Source organism: Bison bison, unplaced genomic scaffold (genome assembly GCF_000754665.1).
Source record: "Bison bison bison isolate TAMUID 2011002044 unplaced genomic scaffold, Bison_UMD1.0 scf7180017864151, whole genome shotgun sequence".
NCBI classification, from domain to species: domain Eukaryota; kingdom Metazoa; phylum Chordata; class Mammalia; order Artiodactyla; family Bovidae; genus Bison; species Bison bison.
The window spans coordinates 425,882-450,277 of NW_011494723.1; the positions used below are offsets into that span (position 1 = coordinate 425,882).

The 24,396-nt window shown below is 42.2% G+C and overlaps 1 protein-coding gene across 1 annotated transcript in view; it reads left to right on the forward strand.

Annotated features, from left to right (window-relative positions):
* The window catches only part of TPH2 (tryptophan hydroxylase 2), a 102,286-nt gene extending 92,825 nt beyond the window's left edge, over positions 1-9,461 (forward strand). The window contains exons 10-11 of the mRNA XM_010840943.1: positions 9,024-9,157; positions 9,287-9,461. Coding sequence (XP_010839245.1) covers positions 9,024-9,157; positions 9,287-9,461 — 309 coding nt within the window. The remainder of the gene's footprint in view (positions 1-9,023; positions 9,158-9,286) is intronic.
* The last annotated feature ends 14,935 nt before the right edge of the window (positions 9,462-24,396 follow it).

Sequence of the window (24,396 nt, forward strand, 5' to 3'; positions counted from 1 at the left end):
GGATCAGCCCGCTGACCACGGCGTGAGTGTGTGCGCCTTGGAGCCTGGCCCATTACGGGAGCTGTGAGGCTAGGCCTTGCTGGAACAGATGATAATATTCAACATACAAAGGCCTGGTGTGATGTGGTGAAATTTTTGTTTTTCTAAATTCTCAACAACAAAAAAATCCATTTGGGGTTAATCTCAAAGCTCACAGCCATAGCATGACGTCATCTCCCTGTGTGACCCATGCCTTCTATAAACTCTTTCTTGATTTCCTAGAAAAAAGAATTAGTCAGAAAATGGTGTAGCTCTTGAGTTAAATCTATTTACATTCTTCTCAGAGGGCTTACAAATGACACCAGAAAAAAAAAAAGGGAAACAAATCTCTTATTGCCCCAACTTTTGACAGGGTCCTCTGCTCTGGTTAATGAGGCATGTGTAGGCAGCACTGGGGTGAATCTGTTGTTTTTGTTCCTGTTGGTACGGATCGAGTCATCTGGAAATGGAAATCAGCCAGAAACATGGACACTGAAGGGCATTGTCTGCTGTGAATCTTCTTGTTCTGGTCCATCAGCTCTGGTCATTAGCATTCTTCCATTCCCATATTTCAACACTCCAACATCCCTATGATTGCTACTTTCGACCATTTTTACAACTCAGAAATTCTTTCTCTCTGAAATGTCTTCTTTCTGTTTGCAGAGAATACCTAACACAAGAGCTTTCCCTAGTGTCTTAGCTTTGCCCTACCCTTTACCCCATCCCTGCTCACCTTGGCCTGAGTGTCTAGGGCCCTCTCACAGCACTTGTGAATCAGATCAGATCAGATCAGTCGCTCAGTCGTGTCCGACTCTTTGCAAATACATCTGTTCAACTTTTATTTGAATGAACAGATAGTTTTGAGCCCAGGTGGGGACAACTTTATTAACAGTTTTATAATAATTCCTGTATAAACCCGCCTATTAATGCAGTTTTGAATGTGGTTACCTTTTGCGGTAAACTCTGCTTTTGCTGTTCCAATTATAGTCCATTTGTAGGTTCCGGATAAGTTGTCAGAAGTTTTGCTGTAGTCCTTCTAACTTTTACAGAACTCTCCACAATTCATCTTCTTTTATTGAACTGAGCACATTTTAGAATGTGTGCTTTAAAAGCCTCAGTTTTCAGGAATAAATGTTGCACTTCAGAGTTGCCCAAGTACTTCCAAGCAGTGTCTCTATAGTTTGAAGGATACTTTTCATTTTTCCTTCTTATTTTTTGACGATGTTTATTTTTTATCTTTGAAGATATAAAGGAAATAAATACAGAAATGCTTGTAAAAACTACCATACATCTGCTAACTATAAAGAATATCAAAAACATCTCAGCAATGATTGCTCTCCCTCTCTTGTTCTAATCATTTTTTCTGGGATGTGCTTTTAGGAATTCCAGAAGTGTATTTGGGAAAGACCTTTCTAAACCTTCATCACTGTGGGGAGCAGTTAATAATGAGCTAGATCAGCTGGAAAACTGACTTTACAAAAGGTTGAAAATGGGATAATTCTTGCTATTCACTCACAGTCTAGCGTGTTTCTTTCGTTTTTGCATTCTTGTTCTATCTCAGAGTTGACTTAACTGTATGACTGTCATTTAAAAAATTTATTATTCACTCATTCCTTCACTTATTTTACTCAACAAACTCAAAACTGAAAGTCTCAGTTTTCAAGAATGTTTGTGTCTTTAGGGGGTAAAATCTAACAAAGGGATGGATATGCGTCTTTGCTGAATCCAGTCCTCCAGGAGAAGCAACAGTACGGTTTGTTCTTGTTAGTGGGTAAAGGACTCCTTGCTAGTTGATGAATTTGCTGAGTCTTATCTCAGAAAGTTTGCTGTTGTTCAGTCGTTAAGTTGTGTCTGACTCTTTGCGACCCCGTGAACTGCAGCACGCCAGGCTTCCCTGTCCTTCACTATCCCCCGGAATTTGCTCAAAACCATGTCCATTGAGTTACTGATGCCATCCAACCGTCTTAATCCATCTCAAAAATGAAAGGTAATTTCTCCTTCCTTTTTACAGGTAAGAGCACAGTCTAGTTCTTTGTTCCCTTGAGGGCAGAGATTATCCTTTTTTTGGCAAATGGCCTTAGCATCTACCTCATAAGAGTCGCTGGAATATTACATACAAATACATTTGTTCTGCTTTTCAGGTTTTGACAAAGCTGGTGGTTTTTGAAAATTTACTTATTATTATATTTTGACTTTAGTTTTAGGATATCCTTGCATGGTGAATTTCTGGCTCTGCTTTTACGTAGCTGTTTATCAGCATTTCCATAACAACTTTATATTTACTACAATCATTTGTATTTACAGCCACTTGCGGCAGCTCTGTGAGGTGGTCAGAGGCTGGTCAGTACGGCCAGGCTGTGGAGGCGGCCCAGGGCCCCCGTGTGTTCCCTGAGGCCTTCGAGGGTGTCGGCGGGGTGGCTGGAGTTAGGACTCTGAGAGTCTCTGAGCTGCTCCACCTGTACTGTGTTCAGATGGCTCCCAGCTCCCTTCCTCCCACCCCTTCCTTTCCCGAAGCAGCGCTGTTAGTAAGAACAGAGCAAAGATCAGACAGTGGGCGCTGGAGAAGGGTCTTTGGCTTTTACACAGGGATTTCTTGTTGAGGGAGTTTGTCCCAATGCCCCCTCCTGCCCCCGGAATCTTGTTCAACCTGTTGAAACTTTCAACATCACTGATGAAAAAAGTGTGATACCATCGTCACCCAGTGTAGCAACAGGGATGTTGTGACCATGCTGTGCTCAGTTAGAAGGAAAAACATTTGAGGGAGGTTCAAAAAATATTATAGACATGCATACATACTTATTATACAAACGCATATGTTTGAGTTCTGATGTAGGAAGAGATGATTGTAGTGTGAGTGTAAGGGTGTTTTTATTTAGGATCTAGGGCCCAAACTACTAGACTTCACACTTGAGTTTTCCCCCAACTTTAACCAGTCCTAATATAGAGGGTGAGGATCACAGGTTGACATCTAGAAGAGCTGAGAATAAGTCCGTGTTATTGCAAAGGCAGGTGGCTGGGAGGAAGGAAGATTTTAAACTGATAAATTCAGGCCTGGCTCTGTTGCAGTCTAGGAACTGGCAGTCTCATAGCTAGGGCCATCCTTCTTTCTCGATGGTTCCAGCAGAGTTGCCCCAGTGAAGGAAGGTGTGGCTCAGTGTGTGTGTACACCAGGCATCACTGGGAGCCTGAAGCAGCCATGATAACCAAATTTACAGAGTGCTTCCCACTTGCCTGACGCTTCGCATGCATTTTCTCATTTAATCCATACCACATTCCCGGGTTATAGACACTGTAACTATTCCCGTTTTCCAGATGAACACTGGAATAGGCTTACAGAGGTGGAACAACTCTGAGAAATTTTTGATGCTGAAAAGAAATTTCTATTTAAAAGACTGGAATAGGCCAAAAAAAAAAAAAAGCCTTAAATTTGTGCACTAAAAAGTCAATTAATTGGTAATGGCCATCTCTGTTGGCGAGGGTGGGAAGACCATACCCAGGCCCAATGGGAAAGGCTGCTAGGGTGAATTTATGCGGGTTGGGGTGGAGGGAGGGGACCTTGGAACGAGAGCTGTGTATTTACCTGACCCAGAGATGGAACCCAGTTTCCCTGCATTGCAGTCAGTCTCTTTACCATCTGAACCACCAGCGAAGCCCTGTGTATTGCAGGCCCTGTTAGAACTGTATTGCAAGAAGAGCTTTAGAGTTCAGGTAGATATAATCTTTGCAGTTTCTCAAAGAGGGAATTGCATCCTAGCCTGGGGAATTTTCACTCATCTGGTAAACCTCTGGGACAGCTATGTTTAGAATCCAGGTCTCCTGGTTCCTAGTCCTGGGTCCTTGCCTTTTGCCCTGTGGATAAATCCAAAACAGCCCTTTTGGAGGGTATGTAGATGAGACGAGGTGATTCTCAAGCATTCCTGCACTTTAAAAATGGCTTCGGAGTAAAAAGCTCTCAGCCAGATTCTCTCAGCATTAGAAAGCCTCTCTCTGCAGGAAATTGGATTAATTTTTGCAGACTTCAGGATATCAGACTCTTAACACTTTGGAAAGGATTTACCACAGAGCTCCCTGGGGACATCAAGCAGTTTGGCTGTATGTTTACAGAGAATCGACTCTGGACACAGAGGAGAGAGTGTGAAACTTGTTCCCTAAAACCAAGGTGGCTTACAGAGAGATGTGGGTAGCAGCTGAGAAGCAAACTCAGTAGGGCTTTGCTCCGCTGAGCAGTGGAACCAGTGGAGACATGAACGATAGTCATGAACCCTTGAGCTGTGCTTTAATTTTCAGAAGCAGGGGCCCTTCATGGGCTGCATGGATGTTCCTGGAGGTCATCGCACAGGAGAGCTTCCCACCAGTAAGTGAGACACTTATCAGTGTGATTGCCACCTCCTGTGTTGGCCTCACTCAGTGGCTGTTCCCCCAACTCTAGACTCTTCATTCTCCAGGCTAATCCTTGGGTACCATTATCATCCCTATATTTTTAACAGCCAAGGGGTAGAACTGGTCTCACACTCCATGGATGGAGTGGTCCCCAGCGTATAACCAGCTGTTGGATGCAGCAGGATCTTGAGGATAGACTACTTTGTTGAGAGCTTAGAACAATGAACTTCCAACTGTCTTTTTGATGATTGCATTAGTCAAGTGTGATATATATTACCTAATGGTCTTTGCTTCAAATCATATGCTGTGAATATACTGACTTTTCTTAAAGGCAGAGCGCCTTGCCCTCTGGGCTTTTTCTTGGTCTACTCTCATCTCATATTTCTGTTAAAATGACGAAATGAGCTCATTTGAGTATCTAGTAGAATCATCATATGATACATTTTTCTAAAACTACACTAACTTTTGTCTCTGTTATTATATACCAGAGGCATCCTCTACACATGGTGACTGCTAAAGGCGCTACTGTCCTGTCGCAGCCAAGGTCTGTCACACTGCAGACCTAGGTGGATAAGTTTCCTCCTCTTCCCTTGCTTGTCCTTGGCCCAGTGAGAAATCTGGCTCAGCAGGGAGCCCTGAGTGAGCTGTGCCCTGAACGTTCATACAGCCTGTTCTGCTACCTCTCTGCCTGTGCCCCTCAGTGCGACTGTGAGAACATGCAAACATCAGGGACACTGTCAGGCACTGTCTTCCTTTTTGTATGTACTGATGGATAAATGGACAGTTAGAGCAACATACTAAATAAAATGCACGCAGAGTGTATGGCTGCAAAGAAAGCAACTGCTAGTTCCGAAAATCATGGGGAACCAATAGGAGGCCTATTCTTTGCAGAGAGGCAACAGTTCAGTTCAGTTTAGTTCAGTTGCTCAGTCATGTCCGACTCTTTGTGACCCCATGAACTGCAACACACCAGGCCTCCCTGTCCATCACCAACTCCTGGAGTCCACCCAAACCCATGTCCATTGAGTTGGTGATGCCATCCAACCATTTCATTCTCTGTCGTCCCCTTCTCCTCCTGCCCTCAGTCTTTCCCAGCGTCAGGGTCTTTTCAGATGAGTCAGCTCTTTGCATCAGGTGACCAAAGTTTTGGAGTTTCAGCTTCAAAATCAGTCCTACCAATGAACACCCAGGACTGATCTCCTTTAGGATGGAGATCAGTGGAGAAATAGCTCCATAAAGAATGAAGGGATGCAGCCAAAGCAAAAACAACACTGAGTTGTGGATGGGACTGGTGATAGAAGCAAGGTTTGATGCTGTAAAGAGCAATATTGCATAGGAACCTGGAATGTCAGGTCCATGAATCAAGGCAAATTGGAAGTGGTCAAACAGGAGATGGCAAGAGTGAACATCGACATTCTAGGAATCAGCGAACTAAGATGGACTGGAATGGGTGAATTTAACACAGATGGCCATTATATCTACTACTGTGGGCAGGAGTCCCTTAGAAGAAATGGAGTAGCCATCATAGTCAACAAAAGAGTCCAAAATGCAGTACTTGGATGCAATCTCAAAAATGACAGAATGATTTCTGTTCATTTCCAAGCCAAACCATTCAATATCATGGTAATCCAAGCCTATGCCCTGACCAGTAATGCTGAAGAAGCTGAAGTTGAACGGTTCTATGAAGACCTACAAGACCTTCTAGAACTAATACCCCCCAAAAGATGTCCTTTTCATTATAGGGGACTGGAATGCAAAAGCAGGAAGTCAAGAAACACCTGGAGTAACAGGCAAATTTGGCCTTGGAGTACAGAATAAAGCAGGGCAAAGGCTGATAGAATTTTGCCAAGAAAACGCATTGGTCACAGCAAACACCCTCTTCCAACAACACAAGAGAAGACTTTACACATAGACATCACCAGATGGTCAACACCAAAATCAGATTGATTATATTCTTTGCAGCCAAAGATGGAGAAGCTCTGTATAGTCAGCCAGAACAAGACCGGGAGCTGACTGTGGCTCAGATCATGAACTCCTTATTGCCAAATTCAGACTGAAATTGAAGAAAGTGGAGAAAAGTGATTTAGGTCAAGTATGACCTAAATCAAATCCCTTATGATTATACAGTGGAAGTGAGAAATAGATTTAAGGGTCTAGATCTGATAGACAGAGTACCTGATGAACTATGGACGAAGGTTCGTGATATTGTATAGGAGACGGATCAAGACCATCCCCAAGAGGAGCAACAGCTCTCATCAAAGCACATTTTGTTTCTTGAAACTGTGAAGTTGTTTTAAAAATGTGGACAGAATTATTAGCCATGTGGAACCCCGAATCCCCTGATGTTTCCTGCACTACATTGAATATAGCACAAATGCAGGTGCTGGTGTAGTGACCTTCCACATATGATGAAGTTGTTCTGTGGGCCAAGAAAAAATCAGTTCACTCCATGGGGCCCTCTGCATTCCCTGATTCACATCTGCATTTATCTGGACAACGGGACTTGGCGGGAAAGCAAATCTCACCCCGGGTAGGAGCGTGTGCCCTTTCTCTCACCCGTCAGTCCTTGGGTTCACTATTGTATTTTCACACTTAGGGAACCATGGCCTTCTTCACAGAAGGCTACCAATCATTCCAAGCAGTGTGAAATTGTTGGGGGAATGCAGCAGTAATATTGAACAGGAAAGGTTTTTCAGTGTTTCTCCGGGAAAACCTTAGCAGTTAGAGATTGAGAAGTGCTTTGGGTGGACCAGAGGCTGGAATAGAGTGTCTTCAGAAGTCAGCCAGCCCAGACTTCTCATGGACACTCAGGAAATGGGGGTCCAGAGAGGTGAAATCATCTGCCAAGGTTATCCAGTCAGCAGCAACGCCTGACTAGAGTCCATGTTTTCTTTTCTTTCTTTTTCTGTGATTTACCACTTATTCTTATTTATTTATTTTATTGGAGTATAAATGCTTTGCAGTGTTGAGTTGATTTCTGCTGTACAACAATGTGAATCAGCTCTCTCTCTCTCTATACACACACACACACACACACACACACACACACATATCCCTCCCTCCTGAGCATCCCTCGCACCTCCCCACCCCATGCTACCCCTTGGAGTCAGCACAGAGCACCAAGCTGAGGCCCCTGTGCTACCCAGCAGCTGCCCACTGTAGATATTTATTTCACACGTGGTGGTGTATACACGCCGATCCTAACCTCCCAAGTCATCCCACCCTTTCCGCCCCCTCTGTCCACAAGTCCAGTCTCCATGTCTGCGTCTCTGTTCCTGCCCTGCAAATAGGTTTTCTAACTCTCGGTTCAAGGCTGTTTCTGCTAACTTTTCTCTCTCTGCCTCTCTCTCCCAACCAGTTTATCATTGAAATTAAGAAGGAAGGAATCTAAAGGGGTGTTTCTCAAAATATAATTTACAACCACCTGTCTGAATCACCTTGGATGCCTTTAAAATGCAGACTTCTGGGATTTATCCAGACTTTTCACATAAAATTGAGGCCTGGGTTTCTGCATTTCCTACAAGCTCCTCTGTGATTCTTAGGCACATTCTGTGCAAGAACTACAGATCCAGGGGCTATAAATAGGCAGGTGGCAGGAAATGAGTGCTAACTTTTAGCATCACTGGATTTATCTTGAATACGATCATTCATTGTTGCTTGCTATTCTTAGTGCCAGTCATGGGGTGAACTGAACAGGGCTAATGATGGTTCACAGAGTACCTGCATTAGCTTTTCTGTGTCCGTCATGTCTGCTCTGAGCATAAGTATAGCTATTAATATTAGCTCTTTTTTTTTTTTTCCCACCTGGAAATATTTATCTGCTGTATATTGCTCTGCTGTGCTTGAGGGAAGGTAAATGAATACTTTGCATGTATCCTCAAATATACAGGCCCACTCCAGCCTCTGTTGGTATGTAGTACCTGGCCTCAAAATGTCTCACAATGAGTCCACAAATAGTTCAGTCAGAGTCCTAATTACCTCTCCACGCAGGTAATTATTACTTCTGCCATTTAAGGGAAATTCCAGTCCATTGCTGGAAGCAATAAATTTAAGACCATATTTGTTCTCTCTCCTGTTTCTATTCATAGCATAGATTTAAAATTTCATTTCTGTGGAGTTGGGCTTCCCAGGTGATGTGGTGGTAAAGAATCTGCCTGCCATACAGGAGATGCAGGAGAGGCAGTTTTGGTCCCTGGGTCAGGAAGATCCCCTGGAGGAGGAAATGGCAACCTACTCCAGTGTTCTTGCCTGGGAAATCCCATGGACAGAGGAGCCTGGTGGGCTGCAGACCGTGGGGTCACAGAGTCTGACACGACCATGCACGCATGCACATTCTGTGGGGTTCCAGCTCTGAACGGTCCTTCAGTATGAATTTGGTTAATAGTAAATAAAATAATACCATTATCTCCTTTTTGCCCCCTCAGCTACTAACAGACCAACCAAACCAACCAAATGAAACCCTTCACAGTCTGTTTCCCCTGCCTTGGGGAGAGTTCCCTGTGCTATGGTGGATGAGTAACTGGGCAGTTCTGTGGGAGGCCAGAGTTGCTCTGGAGGAGTGTGAGCTGGTGGCCCTTCGGCAGTCTCATCCGGGACTTTAACGGGTTTCACGGTGTGTTTTGCAGCATGCTCTTTCTGACAAGGCGTGTGTGAAAGCCTTTGACCCAAAGACAACCTGCTTGCAGGAATGCCTTATCACCACTTTCCAGGAAGCCTACTTTGTTTCAGAAAGTTTTGAAGAAGCCAAAGAAAAGATGAGGTAAATTTCTTTTGCTTCCATCTAGAGAACATGACTTTTTATTTTGCTGGTTCTGTTCCTTCCTTATATCTGTCTCTTGAGCCTGTTAGGGTTGATCCCACAGTCTCCTCTGTTCTGTTTATTTTGCAGGGACTTCGCAAAGTCAATTACCCGTCCCTTCTCAGTCTACTTCAATCCCTACACTCAGAGTATTGAAATTCTGAAGGACACCAGGAGTATTGAAAATGTGGTGCAGGACCTCCGCAGCGATTTGAACACCGTGTGTGATGCCTTGAACAAAATGAACCAGTATCTGGGGATTTGATGCCTGGGACCCGTGTCACTGCCAGCATGATCTTTTGGGGGCTTAACAACAATTCAATGTCATATAACACCGATAGCTTTCTGTGTCATGGCTTGGCTAGTAAGCACACAATTCTCTGTATTCCTACCTACTTGTAACTTACTGTGATAATGTGCAAAACACCATAAAGAACCCAATGGCAGATAGCCACTCACTGTATGGAGCAGGCTTAAGTGTCTTAAATAAATTTGACATTCCAGCTTAGTGTCCTTAGCTAAACTGTAGCTATTGAAAATTGTTAACAAATAGCCCTCTTCTGACTCTAGCTTGTGACCTTTTCTTTCTGAGATCAGAGCCTTTCCTTTGTGTTCATTAGATAAAATGAAAATAGCAGTGAAACTGTTTCTATTTTCTCCAGTGTGAGTGTTTTCACAGCACTATTTGAGATAAACCCAGAATTGTATGAAACTTCCTATCACATTACTAAAAGATTCAGTATTCGCTTTCGAAAATGGATAGTGAACACACTAGTTGGAATGGTTTTCAGGATGATTATTTATACAATGTAAGAAAAGTGAACTTTTCACACATAGAATATATAGATTGCATTGACCTTGTAGAAACTGAGTTGTGGCATGCTTCCCAAAGTATTTTGGAAGAAAATACTTCCAGAATGGACATTAGGAAAGACTAAACAGTAGAGAATAAATCTTGGGAGTGTGAATTTTATGCTGAAATAAAGTGATTATTCTGCTCAGGTGTTTAACCCATTTCTCTTGGAGAATAATAATATTCATAGAGCTTTGATTGCAGTGGTGTAGAAATTGAGTCACAGAGAGTTAAGTGATTTGCTCAGAGTAGCACAGTCAGTCATGCATCAATGTTAACAGCGCATCACATCTCACTTTCGGATTGCTAAGACATTCAGCTTGGTGTGTATGTACTTATGAGGTGTAGTCATAGAAGGGAAAGTAATGCTTATCAGAACTAATGTTCATCAGTACATAGGACTTGGCTTGTGATCAAGGGTTGACAATGGTACAGATGTTTCCTCTCACAACCCCAAACCATGCTAGGTCTCTGGGAGTCTGGCCACATGCCCAAAGTTTGGGCAAATTTAGGTAAGTGATAGTGATATACCACAGGAAGGCAATCTAAGGAAGAGGGGATATATGAATACCTATAGCTGATTCACTTTCCTGTACAGCAGAAAGTGATACAACATTGTAAAGCGACTATACTCCAATAATGAAAAAAAAAAAAATGATGCGCTACAAATTTCAGTCATCTCTTGCTATAAGAGGTGATTAAGTGAACAAATAATTGCTGAATGAGTGAGTGAATTTTAGCTTCTGATTCCCTTAACAAATGCAATCATTGTTCCTCTAATCTGCTTTAGTAGCACAGAATACTGGGTTGGGGAGAGAGAGGATGAGAAAAAGTAGAGAAGAATAAGATGACAGAATAACTTCTAAGTTAGCAATTCTAAAATATTTACTTCTAAGGATGTTCTTTAAATAGGAAATTGCATAAAATTTCAAACTAACTCATACTGTTGCATGGCCTGTTACAAGTCAGAAATTTTGGGACTAAATATATTCAGGAAGAATATGAAAAAATTAAAATATACATCAGAGTGAGGTAAAATTACAATGAGAAATCAGACGTTTGACTCTTGGTTATCTTGATGATTGAGGCTGTTCCATTTTTGAAGGATTCTCAAAACAATGAAGTTTTTGAGAAGGGATTTGATGGGTAGAATGTGAGAATCATTCAGTTTAAATACTATTTGAGCTGAAAGAGTAGTGCCTTGAAAAATTATCAGTGGTAGAGAAATGATGAGCAAGCTGAACCCAAATAAAAGGATTTGAAATGATCAAGTAGTTGTAAATTCCAATCATTTTCTAAATCCATAAAGACCTAATTTCTTACATCTTGTTTTGTTAGATCTAGATGACCCTGAATAATTATTTATAAATACTAATCTAGAATGTAACCCAGAACAATGAATCCCGAAATTTCCCATAAACAGTTAAGAGAGACTAGGAACAGTAAGAAATTTCCGGAACTGGTTGCTGAATTTTCTCAAAGGAGAAAATTGGCTAAGGCACTCTTAATCTCTGCTTTTCCTGTTGTTCCCATAATTTGGTGTTGCTTTAGATAATATTTTACCTTTTGTGGCAATAGGGATGACTTGGAGGGCATTATGTTAAGTGAAATAATCCAGCCAGAGAAAAACAAATGCTGTATGATATCACTTATATGTGAAATAAGAAAATGACAAATAAGAAGCAGACTCACATAGAGAATAAAATAGTGGTTACCAGGGAGAGGGGAAGATGGGAGGGGCAAGATAGGGGTGGAGGATTAAGAGGTACAAACCAATAAGTATAAAATAAGCTGCAAGGATATACTGTACAACACGGGGAATATCGCCAGTATTTTACATTATCTATAAAGGGAGCATAACCTTTAAAAATTGTGAATACTATATACCTATACTTATATTACAGTCACTGTAATTCAGTAAAAGAGACAAAACCCAAAAGTAGCCATCAAGCTTTTCCCTTCTAGCCCCAGTGAAAGGGGAGTTTCTTAGTTAAATGTACTGAAGGAAGAATTGTACTTAATTATAGAAAAACTCCAACAAAAGTAACAGTCGATCTGCCTTCTGACCGGCTATAGTGGTACCCTTGGTTTTCTTACATGGGCAAAAACCTGTGTTGTTTCAAAAATAGAACAGTTGCAAGGCTTTCCCACAGGCTTATAGAGGTATCATACAAGGAGGAAGAATTGCTTGATTCTTTTTAGATTTGTTCTCCATTTGGAATAGCAGAAACCATGGTTCTCGCCATGTGAAACAACGGAATCGTGGTTTTCGTTTGTTGTGAGCATTTAACATGCAAATGCCACCACAGCTAGTAGCGGGGAAAGTCCTGTAAAGTTTAATAGCCATCAGAGGAGAAGTGTTGGCAGAAAGAGTACAACGAAATAATCACAGCCAGATTCTTGTCATATCTGATACCTGCTCAGTGCAACCATTTGTCTCAATTATGCCTCCTGACTTAAAGCTAAATTAAATAGATCCAAGGGCAATTATAAGTTTAAAGATACTTGCTCACTGTCATCTCACTGTGAATCGCTACTTTATTTTGGCTTTGCTGCTGTCTTCTGTAATCAGCTAATCAGAAATCAACCCAAGCTTCCTAGTAAGACCAGGTTTCTTATGTATCATCCTTTGCAAAAAAACCAGAATCTGATTAGTTCAGTTTTTCCTTAAAGCGTTTTTGTCTGTTATGAGTTGGGGTCAGTCAACCAGTGTATTCCTGGATGATCAGTATATTTGGCCTAATAGATTGTTCATAAATTGCAGGTTTTTTTAAAAAAATATTTTTTAGTTGAAGGATAATTGCTTTACAAAATTTTGTTAGCTTCTGCCAAATATCAGCATGAATCAGCCATAGGTATACATAGGTCCCCTCCCTCTTGAACCTCCATCCCCTCTCCCTCCCCATAAATTGCTGGTTTTAAGAGTGGGTAACTGTGACCCAGGCTGGTTAAAAAAATATTTTTTTTTTACATTAGTGTTAAGGGTTGTGAACCGAGTGTCTGGCTTAGTCTCATTTATTTACTGTGTAATTTAGAGATGATGCTTTATGGGAATGATACATTCATGCCTGTCTTGCTTGCACATGGTAAATGGGCCTGCGCCTAATGAATGTAATGTATTGCAACATTTTCCAACGTGAAAAGTTTGAAAATGAAAAACACTGTGCTTTAACGTGAAAGCAAATCGAAATACAAAGTTTCATTTTCAAATGCAGTCATGGCTCACATCATCTCATTTTCTTCATTTGAGAAGGAAAACATTAACACAAGATGTAGTTGTCCTCTAATTCATTTGATCTAATTTTCAACTTCTAAAGAATCAAGCCCTGATGCTTACTCTCGTGAACCTTGTCTTACTTATAATGAAAAAGAAAGTAGTCCAGAGTTTTCTAGTGTGTCTGAGTTTTTTTTTTTTTTCCCTTCTTCTTCAGTTTTCAAAAGACATTCTCTTATTTGGGAAAATTATTTCTTATGCAGATTGCCATTTTCTGGGAAGAGGCAAGGGAATTAATAGTGATATATTGCTCTTCTCATATTAGATTTGCACGTGTTCAAAATAAACCAGTTCTGAAACATGAAATGGTGAGTCTTTATAATGTCACTCGTGGTCTCAAAATGTTCAGATATGGCTTAGATCATACCAGGGGCTGCATCAGGCACTGTTCTCAACACTTAGTACGTAGTGATGAATTAGGCAGAGAGGTTTATGCCCACTTCAAACTTATATTCTAATAGATATCAGCAAAAAACCAGATTGAGATCATGGCAAATTTTATGAAGAAAATAGTTGGAGTGATGTGATACACAGCAATGGAATGGGGAGGGAATAAGCCGGCCAGGGAAAGCATTTCTGAGCAGATGGCATTTGACTAAGAACCATGGGATAAGCAGAAGCCAGGCATGAAGAGAGCCATGGAAAGAGTGTCCTCTGAAAGAGGGAACAGCAAGATCATAGGCAGAAATGGATGTGTTCACGGAAGACAGATTGCCAGTGGGCTGGAGAGGAAGGATAAAATGACTGCCTGGGAAGCAAGGATGAGATAATACAGGGTTCCAGAGGGGGTCGGGTGGACTCTCAATGCAGTGGAGTCACTGGAGGGTTGTAAACAGGATCTGAGTTACATTTTTAAAGGTGACTCAGGCTGCTGTGTGGAAATGAATTGTCAGGGGATTGGAGAGTGCTGGAAAACCAATTAGGAGACCATTGCAATACTGAGACTCTAAAAAATCAATATCTTACTGGGTCATGGTGGACATCATTAAAAATAGTTATAATTAAGTAAGTTACTAAGTGACTCAGAACTGTCAGCTGAAACACCAGGGGAAACTGGAATAACCAGTACCCGGGTGGATTATCATCTGACTGGAAAAGCAGACATCCAGTGATATCCTGTGTCTTATGCAAATAATTAACGCTTCCTTTAACAAAATATCACCTCATGTTTAATTTTCCCTGGACAGCTTTTAAGGGTAAGAAAGCAGACTGGAGAGCAAACACATTTTTTTTCCCCCTCTAGAGACTCATCGTCACTGCATAACCAGAAATGAAGTAAGGAATGGGGATTATTGAGGTGCTGATATATGGGGTAATTCAAGACAAAACAGCACCCTCACCCCTGGGCAAACTGAAATAGTCGTGTTCACGGTCCCCTGGTGGTTTCTATAGGAGTAGGTCATATAGTGCAAGGGAGTTAATTATGTCTACTTCCACTCTGCTCGCTGCTGTCCATATGCCCAACACGTATCTGAGATGCCCCTGCGAGGTTTACTTGCTGAGGCGTCTTCCTCTCTCTAAGAAGGATGGGTCTGGTGCAGCAGCTGAAAGTGTGTTTCCTTCTTTGGGAGGATTGTAGTGAGCCTGATGTTCAACCCAAGGGCATCTGTGGGGATGGTGCAAGCAAACAGCTTTTTCATAATCCAGTCTGCATACAGTTTTTATAACTGAACAACAGAACGATCTGACAGATGTGGGCAGAGTAATTTGAAAACTAGTGGCAAAAGAAATCAAGTTCATTTTCTGTCAAGATCAAATCTTTAAAAAAAGATGCAAAGCTAACCCTCATTTTATAGGTTGAAAGTGAAAGTGAAGCCACTCGTTGTGTCTGACTCTTTGCGACCCCATGGATTGTAGCCTACCAGGGTCCTCTGTCCATAGGATTTTCCAGGCAAGAATACTGAAGTGGGTTGTCATTTCCTTCTCCAGGGGATCTTCCCAACCCAGAGATCAAACCCGGGTCTCCCGCATTGCGGGCAGATGCTTTACCATCTGAGCCACCAGGGAAGCATTAATATTTTATAGGACGGGTGTAGGACTTTCCTAATGTCTCCTTTGCTCATTCCAGTTCTCTTAGTCTCCTTACTTTTTTAGTTTGTTCATTTTCATGAGACTTGCTGGATGCTGATTCAGTACGTCTATTATTCCCAAAGGTTTGCAAACCGCTGAACACATCTAATGTACAGCTTGCCCAATTTTAGTGAACAACTAACTTCACAGACGTTAATGAGGCCAATTATTGGCAAGTGAATTTGAAGTGAAGAGCACATGAGGTTTGCCACAAGAGTGGTTATTTGTTTATTGGGATTGATTGAGGCAAACGTCTTTCTGGTCATTACATCTGATTGATCTCTGAACATGGCATTATGAGAGAATGAGGTTCCTAAATCAGATACTTACTTGGAAGAAAAATCTCTACCTCGCAAGGGCAGAACATGTCCCCTATCCATTTCAGTGTGAAAGCATAGCCATTAAGTTGGAATAGATTCTAATTAGCCTCCTTACAAATCTCTAAAACTTTTTGGTCTTGCCTGTTGAGCAGAACTTAAAAGAAGCCTAAATTCCTCCCTTGCCCACGTATAGTCAGTATCAAAGAAAATAACTTGCAGGTTAATCCTTACTGCTGAAAACGAGTGCAGACATAGCAGTCCTGATTTGAAGTGGCATTGGAAAGCATAATTTGATTCACCCAGCCAAGTGATTGCTGCAAGTACAGATCATCAGCATGGCTCACCCCAGCACATTTGAATTGGTGATCAGCTGACAGCTAATTGCCTGAGTGAGTGAGCCTCTTGAGCTTCTGCCTGGGAACAGAGGGGAAAAATCACCATGACTCCTACCTAGCCTGGGTGGAGGTGTTTTTCCCACGTTGGAAATATGTCTTGGAGGATGGTTGTCTCTCTGCATACAGTGCCGACTGTTGTTTGCCCAGCATCTACACCTTTTTCTGGGCCAATAACTACACCCCCAATTTTCTTTTGTGAATATGCTCCTACTTTCAATCTATACCTGGGGTGAGGCTGACTCTCCCTCCCAGTTCCAAGGGCTGGACTTCTGACCAAGGCTTTGATGAGATGTTGTGTCTCCCTGCCCTAAATGACTTGTGTAAGGCTGGGCTGTGTTCTGAGCTGGGCCGAAGAAGGTCAGCACCTGGACTTTCCTTGAACCACTGAGGAGAGAGGTGTGCTTTCTTCTGTGGTTGGAAAGTGGTAGCGTTTAAGTCTGGAGCTGTCAGGGAGCTTCTGTAGAGGGAATGTAGGGCCAAGAGGAAGAGGTGGGACAGTGTCTTATTGTAAACTCATGGATAGGCCCGTGCTGATGCTCCATGTAGCTTTGGATTCTCCAGGTTTGGGAGATAATACATGGTCCCCCCTTCTCCACTGTCATTTTCTTTTACTGTCACCAGCACCAAAACAGTGCTGATACCCAGGATAAAAGCACAAGAAGAGAGGCAGGAGATTTTACATTTGCGCTTTTTTTTTTTTCACATTTTTCCTCTTGGTTTTAGCAATTTCAACTTCTTGAAGAAGTACTATTTATTTCCTTTTGGCTTAGTCTTTGCCATAGAAGTTCGGGATACCTGATCCCTTTACCCTCCTCTAATGCTGGTAATGGTATGGCTTCTTCTGGTGAGATGTGGCCAGCATAACTCCTCAATAGAAGGGTTTAACTGGGTTCTAGGAGACTGAGACTCAAGTTCTAGGCCACTGATTTCATCCTTGGGAAAAGAATATCAAAGCAAATTAAACTTAAGATAACTAGATAAAATGTTTTCTGTTCTAGCTTTTTACTGAGATTAGTATTAGGAGGATCTGATTTTCATTAGAATTAGGCACTCTGAAACAAAAATTCTCTCCCAGACTCTAGCAAAGAACATGGGCTTTGCAATCAGGTAAATTGAGGTCAGTTCAGTTCAGTCGCTTAGTCGTGTCCGACTCTTTGCAACCCCATGGACCGCAGCACACCAGGCCTCCCTGTCCATGACCAACTCCCAGTGTTTACTCAAATTCATGTCCATTGAGTCAGTGATGCCATCCAACCATCTCATCCTCTGTCGTCCCCTTCTCCTCCTACCTTCAATCTTGCCCAGCATCAGAGTCTTTTCAAACGAGTCAGTTCTTCCCAGAGGTACAAATGCTCATTTTTCTACTTACAAGTCAGGTGATGCTTACAGATTTACTGGAGACATTTTCTGAGCTTGGGAGTTTAGTTTTCTGTAAAATGGGAATAAAAACACTTCCTTTATATAATTATCATGAAAATTAAATATTATACATGCCTAACCATAAAAATTACTTAGCAAATGTTAATTTCCTTCTCTTCCTGTTTTTAAATTTAAATGCCCTTAACCATCCCCAGCTTTCCCCACACTTTTAAATGATAAAAATCTTTGTACCTTAATGGCCCCATTGTTATGGGCCATTGTTTTTATTTCGATGACTTTTCGTTCTTGCATTTGACCAGGCTTTAGTAGAACTGATCGCATCTCACTGAGATGTGAATCTGTAGGCTTGCGGTCATTTGTATGATAGTCTTAAATCATTACCTAGAAATTCAAAAGCAATGGACACTAACTGATTCAGTGACCCCAGAGATGGTTTGCATTTCTCTCTGGACATCAAAATTTATACCTATGAAATGGGAATAAAAATATAAAACCCTGTTCAAATTAATGAAACAATATAAAGGTTGGAGTTTCCTGGAAGAACGAAACTGAGCAAATCGAACTATTATTCATAGTTCATTGAATTGTGGCAAGTTGACTCTGAGCCATTCCGCCACTGTCTATCTCAGAAACAGAGAAATAGGAGGCAGAGTGGCTGGTGGGTGTACATTCCAGTCACCATCCGGCTACTGAAAGGCAGGCCCAGCCAACCTGCTCTCGTGTCAGAGGTACTGCACTCCCAAGGCTCCCTTTCAGAAAGCAATTGAGCTTACGGTTGTCTCTGATGAAAATAAAGTCCTGGTCAGAGGGAACAATTTCGTGCAGAATATAAATACATTTTATTTGCAGAGCAGGAAAGAGAAGTGCTAAGTGAAAATATGAAATTGGAATATTATGTGTTGGGAGAGCAATTCCTTTCATCCTTGCAGCTAATGGACTGAACAAAAAGTGCACAATTTGTTTCATGTGATAATTCACTAACTAACTGACAAAGTTTCCATTTCTGAGTCCCTTTCCACAGTCAGCTGCTGGTTTGATAGTGCAGGAGTACAATTATCTGCCTGTCTATTGCACTGCATAAACAGGGAGGTTGGAATATACGTGAGGAATAACCACAACTGATTAAGTCCTTCCTGCTAAAGGCAATATGGAGTGTCTCCTGCTTGCCTTAAACTAGCCAACTGTTTCTTTTGTGATGTTCTCTTCCCTGGAGAATCCACTTTTAGAGAAATATTCTAATATGGGAAGGAGAACAGTAGCTGGGTTCAGTTTTACTTTGAGCTTTATTCTTGCCTCCTTTTCATCTTTCTTATAAATTGAACAACCTTGAATGGAGGGCTGGTTCTAATCACCAGCCTAGAAACAAGGGTCAGTCACCCTTGAGTCGTGACTAACACACACAGGAGCTTTATTACATAGGACTTAAGATGGATGGGTGTTAGTCAGTCAGTCGTGTCTGACTCTTTGTGACCCCATGGGCTGTAGCCCACCAGGCTCCTCTGTCCATGGAATTCTCCAGGCAAGAATACTGGAGTGGGGAGCCATTCCCTTCTCCAGGGGATCTATCCCACCCAGGAAGTGAACCCTGTTTTCCCGCATTGCAGGCAGACCGTTTGCCAACTGAGCCACCAGGGAAGACCAGGACCCATGATGGCTCAGCGGTCAAGAATCTTTTTGCAGTGCAGAAATGCAGGAGCACATCGGGGAGATCCCATGGAGGTGGAAAGGCAATCCACTCCAGTATTCCTGCCTGAAAAAATCCCATGGACAGAGGTGCCTGATGGGTACAGTCCATGGGGTCACAACTGAGGGACTGAGCGCAAGCAGGAGCATGAACCCATGGGTAGAGATGTAGGGAGCTTTCGGAAGAGATTGGAGCTGATCGCCTGAAGGGCTTCTGGACGTTTCTGTTGTCACCTCTGCCTTCTCTGCACATTCGTTCATTCTGCTCTCTGGGACTCTGTTTTATTCTTCCCCTTTCTCTGCAGATGGGATTTATCTACGTACCCATCTGCATGGTGGATATATGGTTGGCTCTAAAACTCCTGAGTTTTATATCTTATAGTTTTAGCCAAAGATAGACTCACTGCCTCTGAGTTGAAATTTCAGACTTTTGGGAAAGAGAAGCTGCAAACTTTTGGGAAAGAGAAGCTGATTGATCCAGTGTGGGTCAGCTGTTCCTACCTGGTCCGATTGACTGAGGTCAGAGTGGAAGGGAAAGGCGGTTTAAATACAGCTGCAGACACCCTGTCTTGTGGGTAGGGAGGCAGTTTTGGGAAACAACAGGTGGGCAGAAATCCAAATGATACTCCAGACTACAACTGTCATCCTGTTTAAAGAAATTATCATGCTAATGGAGCTTGTCCTTGGATCCTAAATGATCAGACTTGAGGTGGGTTTTTATCCACTGTGTTCTGTTTTTATCAGTTTGTGGGTTTTTTTTTTTTTGGACTTGTTAACATCCTGTTTCTTGTTACCCATGCGAGTGGTAAACACCACCTTTGGTCAACCCATTCTTCTGCCCACCTCTGCTCCGTAATCACTTTGCACCTGACATCAGCTCACATGCAGGCTGGAAGGCCTTGTGAGGAGCTCTTATGGTGAAGTGGTGGGCAGAGAGGAGGCACCGTGGTGGAAATGGAAGAGGACGGTCAAGAGTGATAGGAGGGTCAGGGATGTGAGGTTTCAGAAGCTGAAGGAGAAGGGCTTTAAGGGCTGAGGAGCTGTGGACTCCAAAGGGCTGAGCCTCAACACCCCTACCCGTTCCCCTCCATCCATAGTCCTCAAGTATGAGTGGAGCCCCTGTGCACTGAGCCGAATCACTGGCAAAGCCTAGATTCTGAAATCTTTCTTTGGAAAGTAAGGTAAATTTTATTGTGACTTAGTTTCTATCAAGTATCAAGATACTAATGGAAAGGAAGGCTGATACAGTGAATCAAATCTCATTTAACTACTGAGATGACACATATGTGAGATGCTGTGGTACCTACTATGGGAAAAATGGGTCCTGCTTCCTTTTTTTCTGCCTCAAACTTTCCCAGGATCTTTTTTCTTGATATAATGTGACCTGTGATGATTTGGGGTGTATAACCTAGAAAAACAAAAGCAGAATGTGAAGTCTAAGAGGTCTGCTGCTGCTGCTGCTGCTGCTGCTAAGTAGCTTCAGTTGTGTCCGACTCTGTGCAACCCCATAGATGGCAGCCAACCAGACTTACCCGTCCCTGGGATTCTCCAGGCAAGAACACTGGAGTGGGTTGCCATTTCCTCCTCCAATGCATGAAAGTGAAAAGTGAAAAGTGAAAAGTGAAAGTGAAGTCGCTCAGTCATGTCCGACTCTTAGCTATCCCATGGGCTGCAGCCTACCAGGCTCCTCTGCCCATGGGATTCTCCAGGCAAAGCACTGGAGTGGGTTGCCATTACCTTCTCCGCTAAGAAGTCTATACAGTGTCAAATGCCTCCCTTAATGGTAGAAAATCTTGCCTATTTAGCTTCACTAAAACTTCAGAGTAGAAGCCTTTGCCTTTACTAAAAATGTTGCTTTTGAATGACCACACTTTATTTTTAACATTATTTATAGCTTCCTTCTCTTTCTTTTGAGATGTAGATTTTAAAAATGAATTAGTGTTCCACTAGCTAATCATAGTTTCCTTTAGAATTACCTTCCTCAATCCAGGGAAAATTAGACAACTGAGCACTATTATTAATTCGATTCTTTTGTCAGATTTAGCTTAATATCCATTATATTTAGTATAATTGCTGTACATACAATTGAAAGGTTGTTGCTGAACCACGAAAGATGCTGGGATTCTTGGCCTCCGGAGGAGAAGAATTCAACCCAGGGCCAGTGACAAGGCTTGATTGCTCAGAGCTTTTGTGTAATAAAGTTTTATTAAAGTATAAAGAGATAGAGAAAGCTTCTGACATAGACATCAGAAGGGGGCAGAAAGAGTGCCCCCTCACTAGTGTTAGCAAACAGTTCAGTTCAGTCGCTCAGTCGTGTCCGACTCTTTGCGACCCCGTGAATCACAGCACGCCAGGCCTTCCTGTCCATCACCAACTCCTGGAGTTCACTAAAACTCACGTCCATCGAGTCAGTGATGCCATTCAGCCATCTCATCCTCTGTCATCCCTTCTCCTCCTGCCCCTAATACCTCCCAGCATCAGAGTCTTTTCCAATGAGTCAACTCTTCCCATGAGGTGGCCAAAGTACTGGAGTTTCAGCTTCAGCATCAGTCCTTCCAATGAACACACAGGACTGATCTCCTTTAGGATGGACTGGTTGGATCTTCTTGCAGTCCAAGGGACTCTCAAGAGTCTTCTCCAACACCACAGTTAAAGAGCATCAATTCTTCGGCGCTCAACTTTCTTCATAGTCCAACTCTTACATCCATACATGACTACTGGAAAAACCATAGCCTTGACTAGATGGACCTTTGTTGGCAAAGTAATGTCTCTGCTTTTCAATATACTATCTAGGTTGGTCATAACTTTCCTTCCAAGCATCTTTTAATTTCATGGCTGCAATCATCATCTGCAGTGATTTTGGAGCCCCCCCAAAAAAAAGTCTGACACTGTTTCCATTGTTTCCCCATCTATCTGCCATGAAGTGATGGGACCAGATGCCATGGTATTAATTTTCTGAATGCTGAGCTTTAAGACAACTTTTTCACTCTCCTCTTTCACTTTCATCAAGAGGCTCTTTAGTTCCTCTTCACTTTCTGCCATAAGGGTGGTGTCATCTGCATATCTGAGGTTATTGATATTTCTCCTGGCAATCTGATTCCAGCTTGTGCTTCTTCCCGCCCAGCGTTTCTCATGATGTACTCTGCATAGAAGTTAAATAAGCAGGGTGACAATATACAGCCTTGATGTACTCCTTTTCCTATTGGGAACCAGTCTGTTGTTCCATGTCCAGTTCAAACTGTTGCTTCCTGACCTGCACATAGGTTTCTCAGGAGGCAGGTCATGTGGTCTGGTATTCCCATCTCTTTCAGAATTTTCCACAGTTTATTGTGATCCACACAGTCAAAGGCTTGGCATAGTCAATAAAGCAGAAATAGATGTTTTTCTGGAACTCTCTTGCTTTTTCGATGATCCAGAGGATGTTGGCAATTTGATCTCTGGTTCCTCTGCCTTTTCTAAAACCAGCTTGAACGTCTGAAAGTTCACGGTTCACATACTGTTGAAGCCTGGCTTGCAGAATTTTAAGCATTACTTTACTAGGGTGTGAGATGAGTGCAGTTGTGCGGTAGTTTGAGCATTCTTCGGCATTGCCTTTCTTTGGGATTGGAATGAAAACTGACCGTTTCCAGTTCTGTGGCCACTGCTGAGTTTTCCAAATTTTCTGGCATATTGAGTGCAGCACTTTCACAGCATCATCTTCCAGGATTTGAAATAGCTCAACTGGAATTCCATCACCTCCACTAGCTTTGTTCGTAGTGACGCTTTCTCAGGCCCACTTGACTTCACATTCCAGAATGTCTGGCTCTAGGTGAGTGGTCACACCATCATGATTATCTGGGTCGTGAGGCTCTTTTTTGTACAGTTCTTCTGTGTATTCTTGCCACCTCTTCTTAATATTTTCTGCTTCTGTTAGGTCCATACCATTTCTGTCCTTTATCGAGCTCATCTTTGCATGAAATGTTCCCTTGGTATCTCTAATTTTATTGAAGAGATCTCTAGGCTTTCCCATTCTTTTGTTTTCCTCTATTTCTTTGCATTGATCACTGAAGAAGGCTTTCTTATCTCTTCTTGCTATTCTTTGGAACTCTGCATTCAGATGCTTATATCTTTCCTTTTCTCCTTTGGTTTTCACTCCTCTTCTTTTCACAGCTATTTGAAAGGCCTCCCCAGAGACCCATTTTGCTTTTTTGCATTTCTTTTCCATGGGGATGGTCTTGATCCCTGTCTCCTGTACAGTGTCGTGAACCTCCATCCATAGTTCATCAGGCACTCTGTGTATCAGAACTAGACCCTTAAATCTATTTCTCACTTCCACTGTGTAATCATAAGGGATTTGATTTAGGTCATACCTGAATGGTCTGGTGGTTTTCCCTACTTCAATTTCAGTCTGAATTTGGCAATAAGGAGTTCATGATCTGAGGCACAGTCAGCTCCCAGTCTTTTTTTTTGCTGACTGTATGGAGTTTCTCCATCTTTGGCTGCAAAGAATATGATCAATCTGATTTCAGTGTTGACCATCTGGTGATGTCAATGTGTAGAGTCTTCTCTTGTGTTGTTGGAAGAGGGTGTTTGCTATGACCAGTGCATTCTCTTGGCAAAACTCTATTAGCCAATGCCCTGCTTCATTCTGTATACCAAGGCCAAATTTGACTGTTACTCCAGGTGTTTCTTGACTTCCTATTTTTGCATTCCAGTCCCCTATAATGAGAAGGACATCTTTTTTTGGGTGTTAGTTCTAGAAGGTCTTGTAGGTCTTCATAGAAGTGTTCAACTTCGGCTTCTTCAGTGTTACTGGTCGGGGCATGGGCTTGGATTACAGTGATATTTAATGGTTTGCCTTGGAAACGAACAGAGATCATTCTGTTGTTTTTGAGATTGCATCCAAGTACTGCATTTCGGACTCTTTTGTTGACCATGATGGCTACTCCATTTCTTCTAAGGGATTCCTACCCACAGTAGTAGATATAATGGTCATCTAAGTTAAATTTGCCCATTCCAGTCCATTTTAGTTCGCTGATTCCTAGAATGTCAATATTCACTCTTGCCATCTCCTGTTTGACCACTTCCAATTTGCCTTGATTCATGGACCTGACATTCCAGGTTCCAATGCAATATTGCTCTTTACAGCATCAGACCTTGCTTCTATCACCAGTCACATCCACAGCTGGGTATTGTGTTTGCTTTGGCTCCATCCCTTCATTCTTTCTGGAGTTATTTCTCCACTG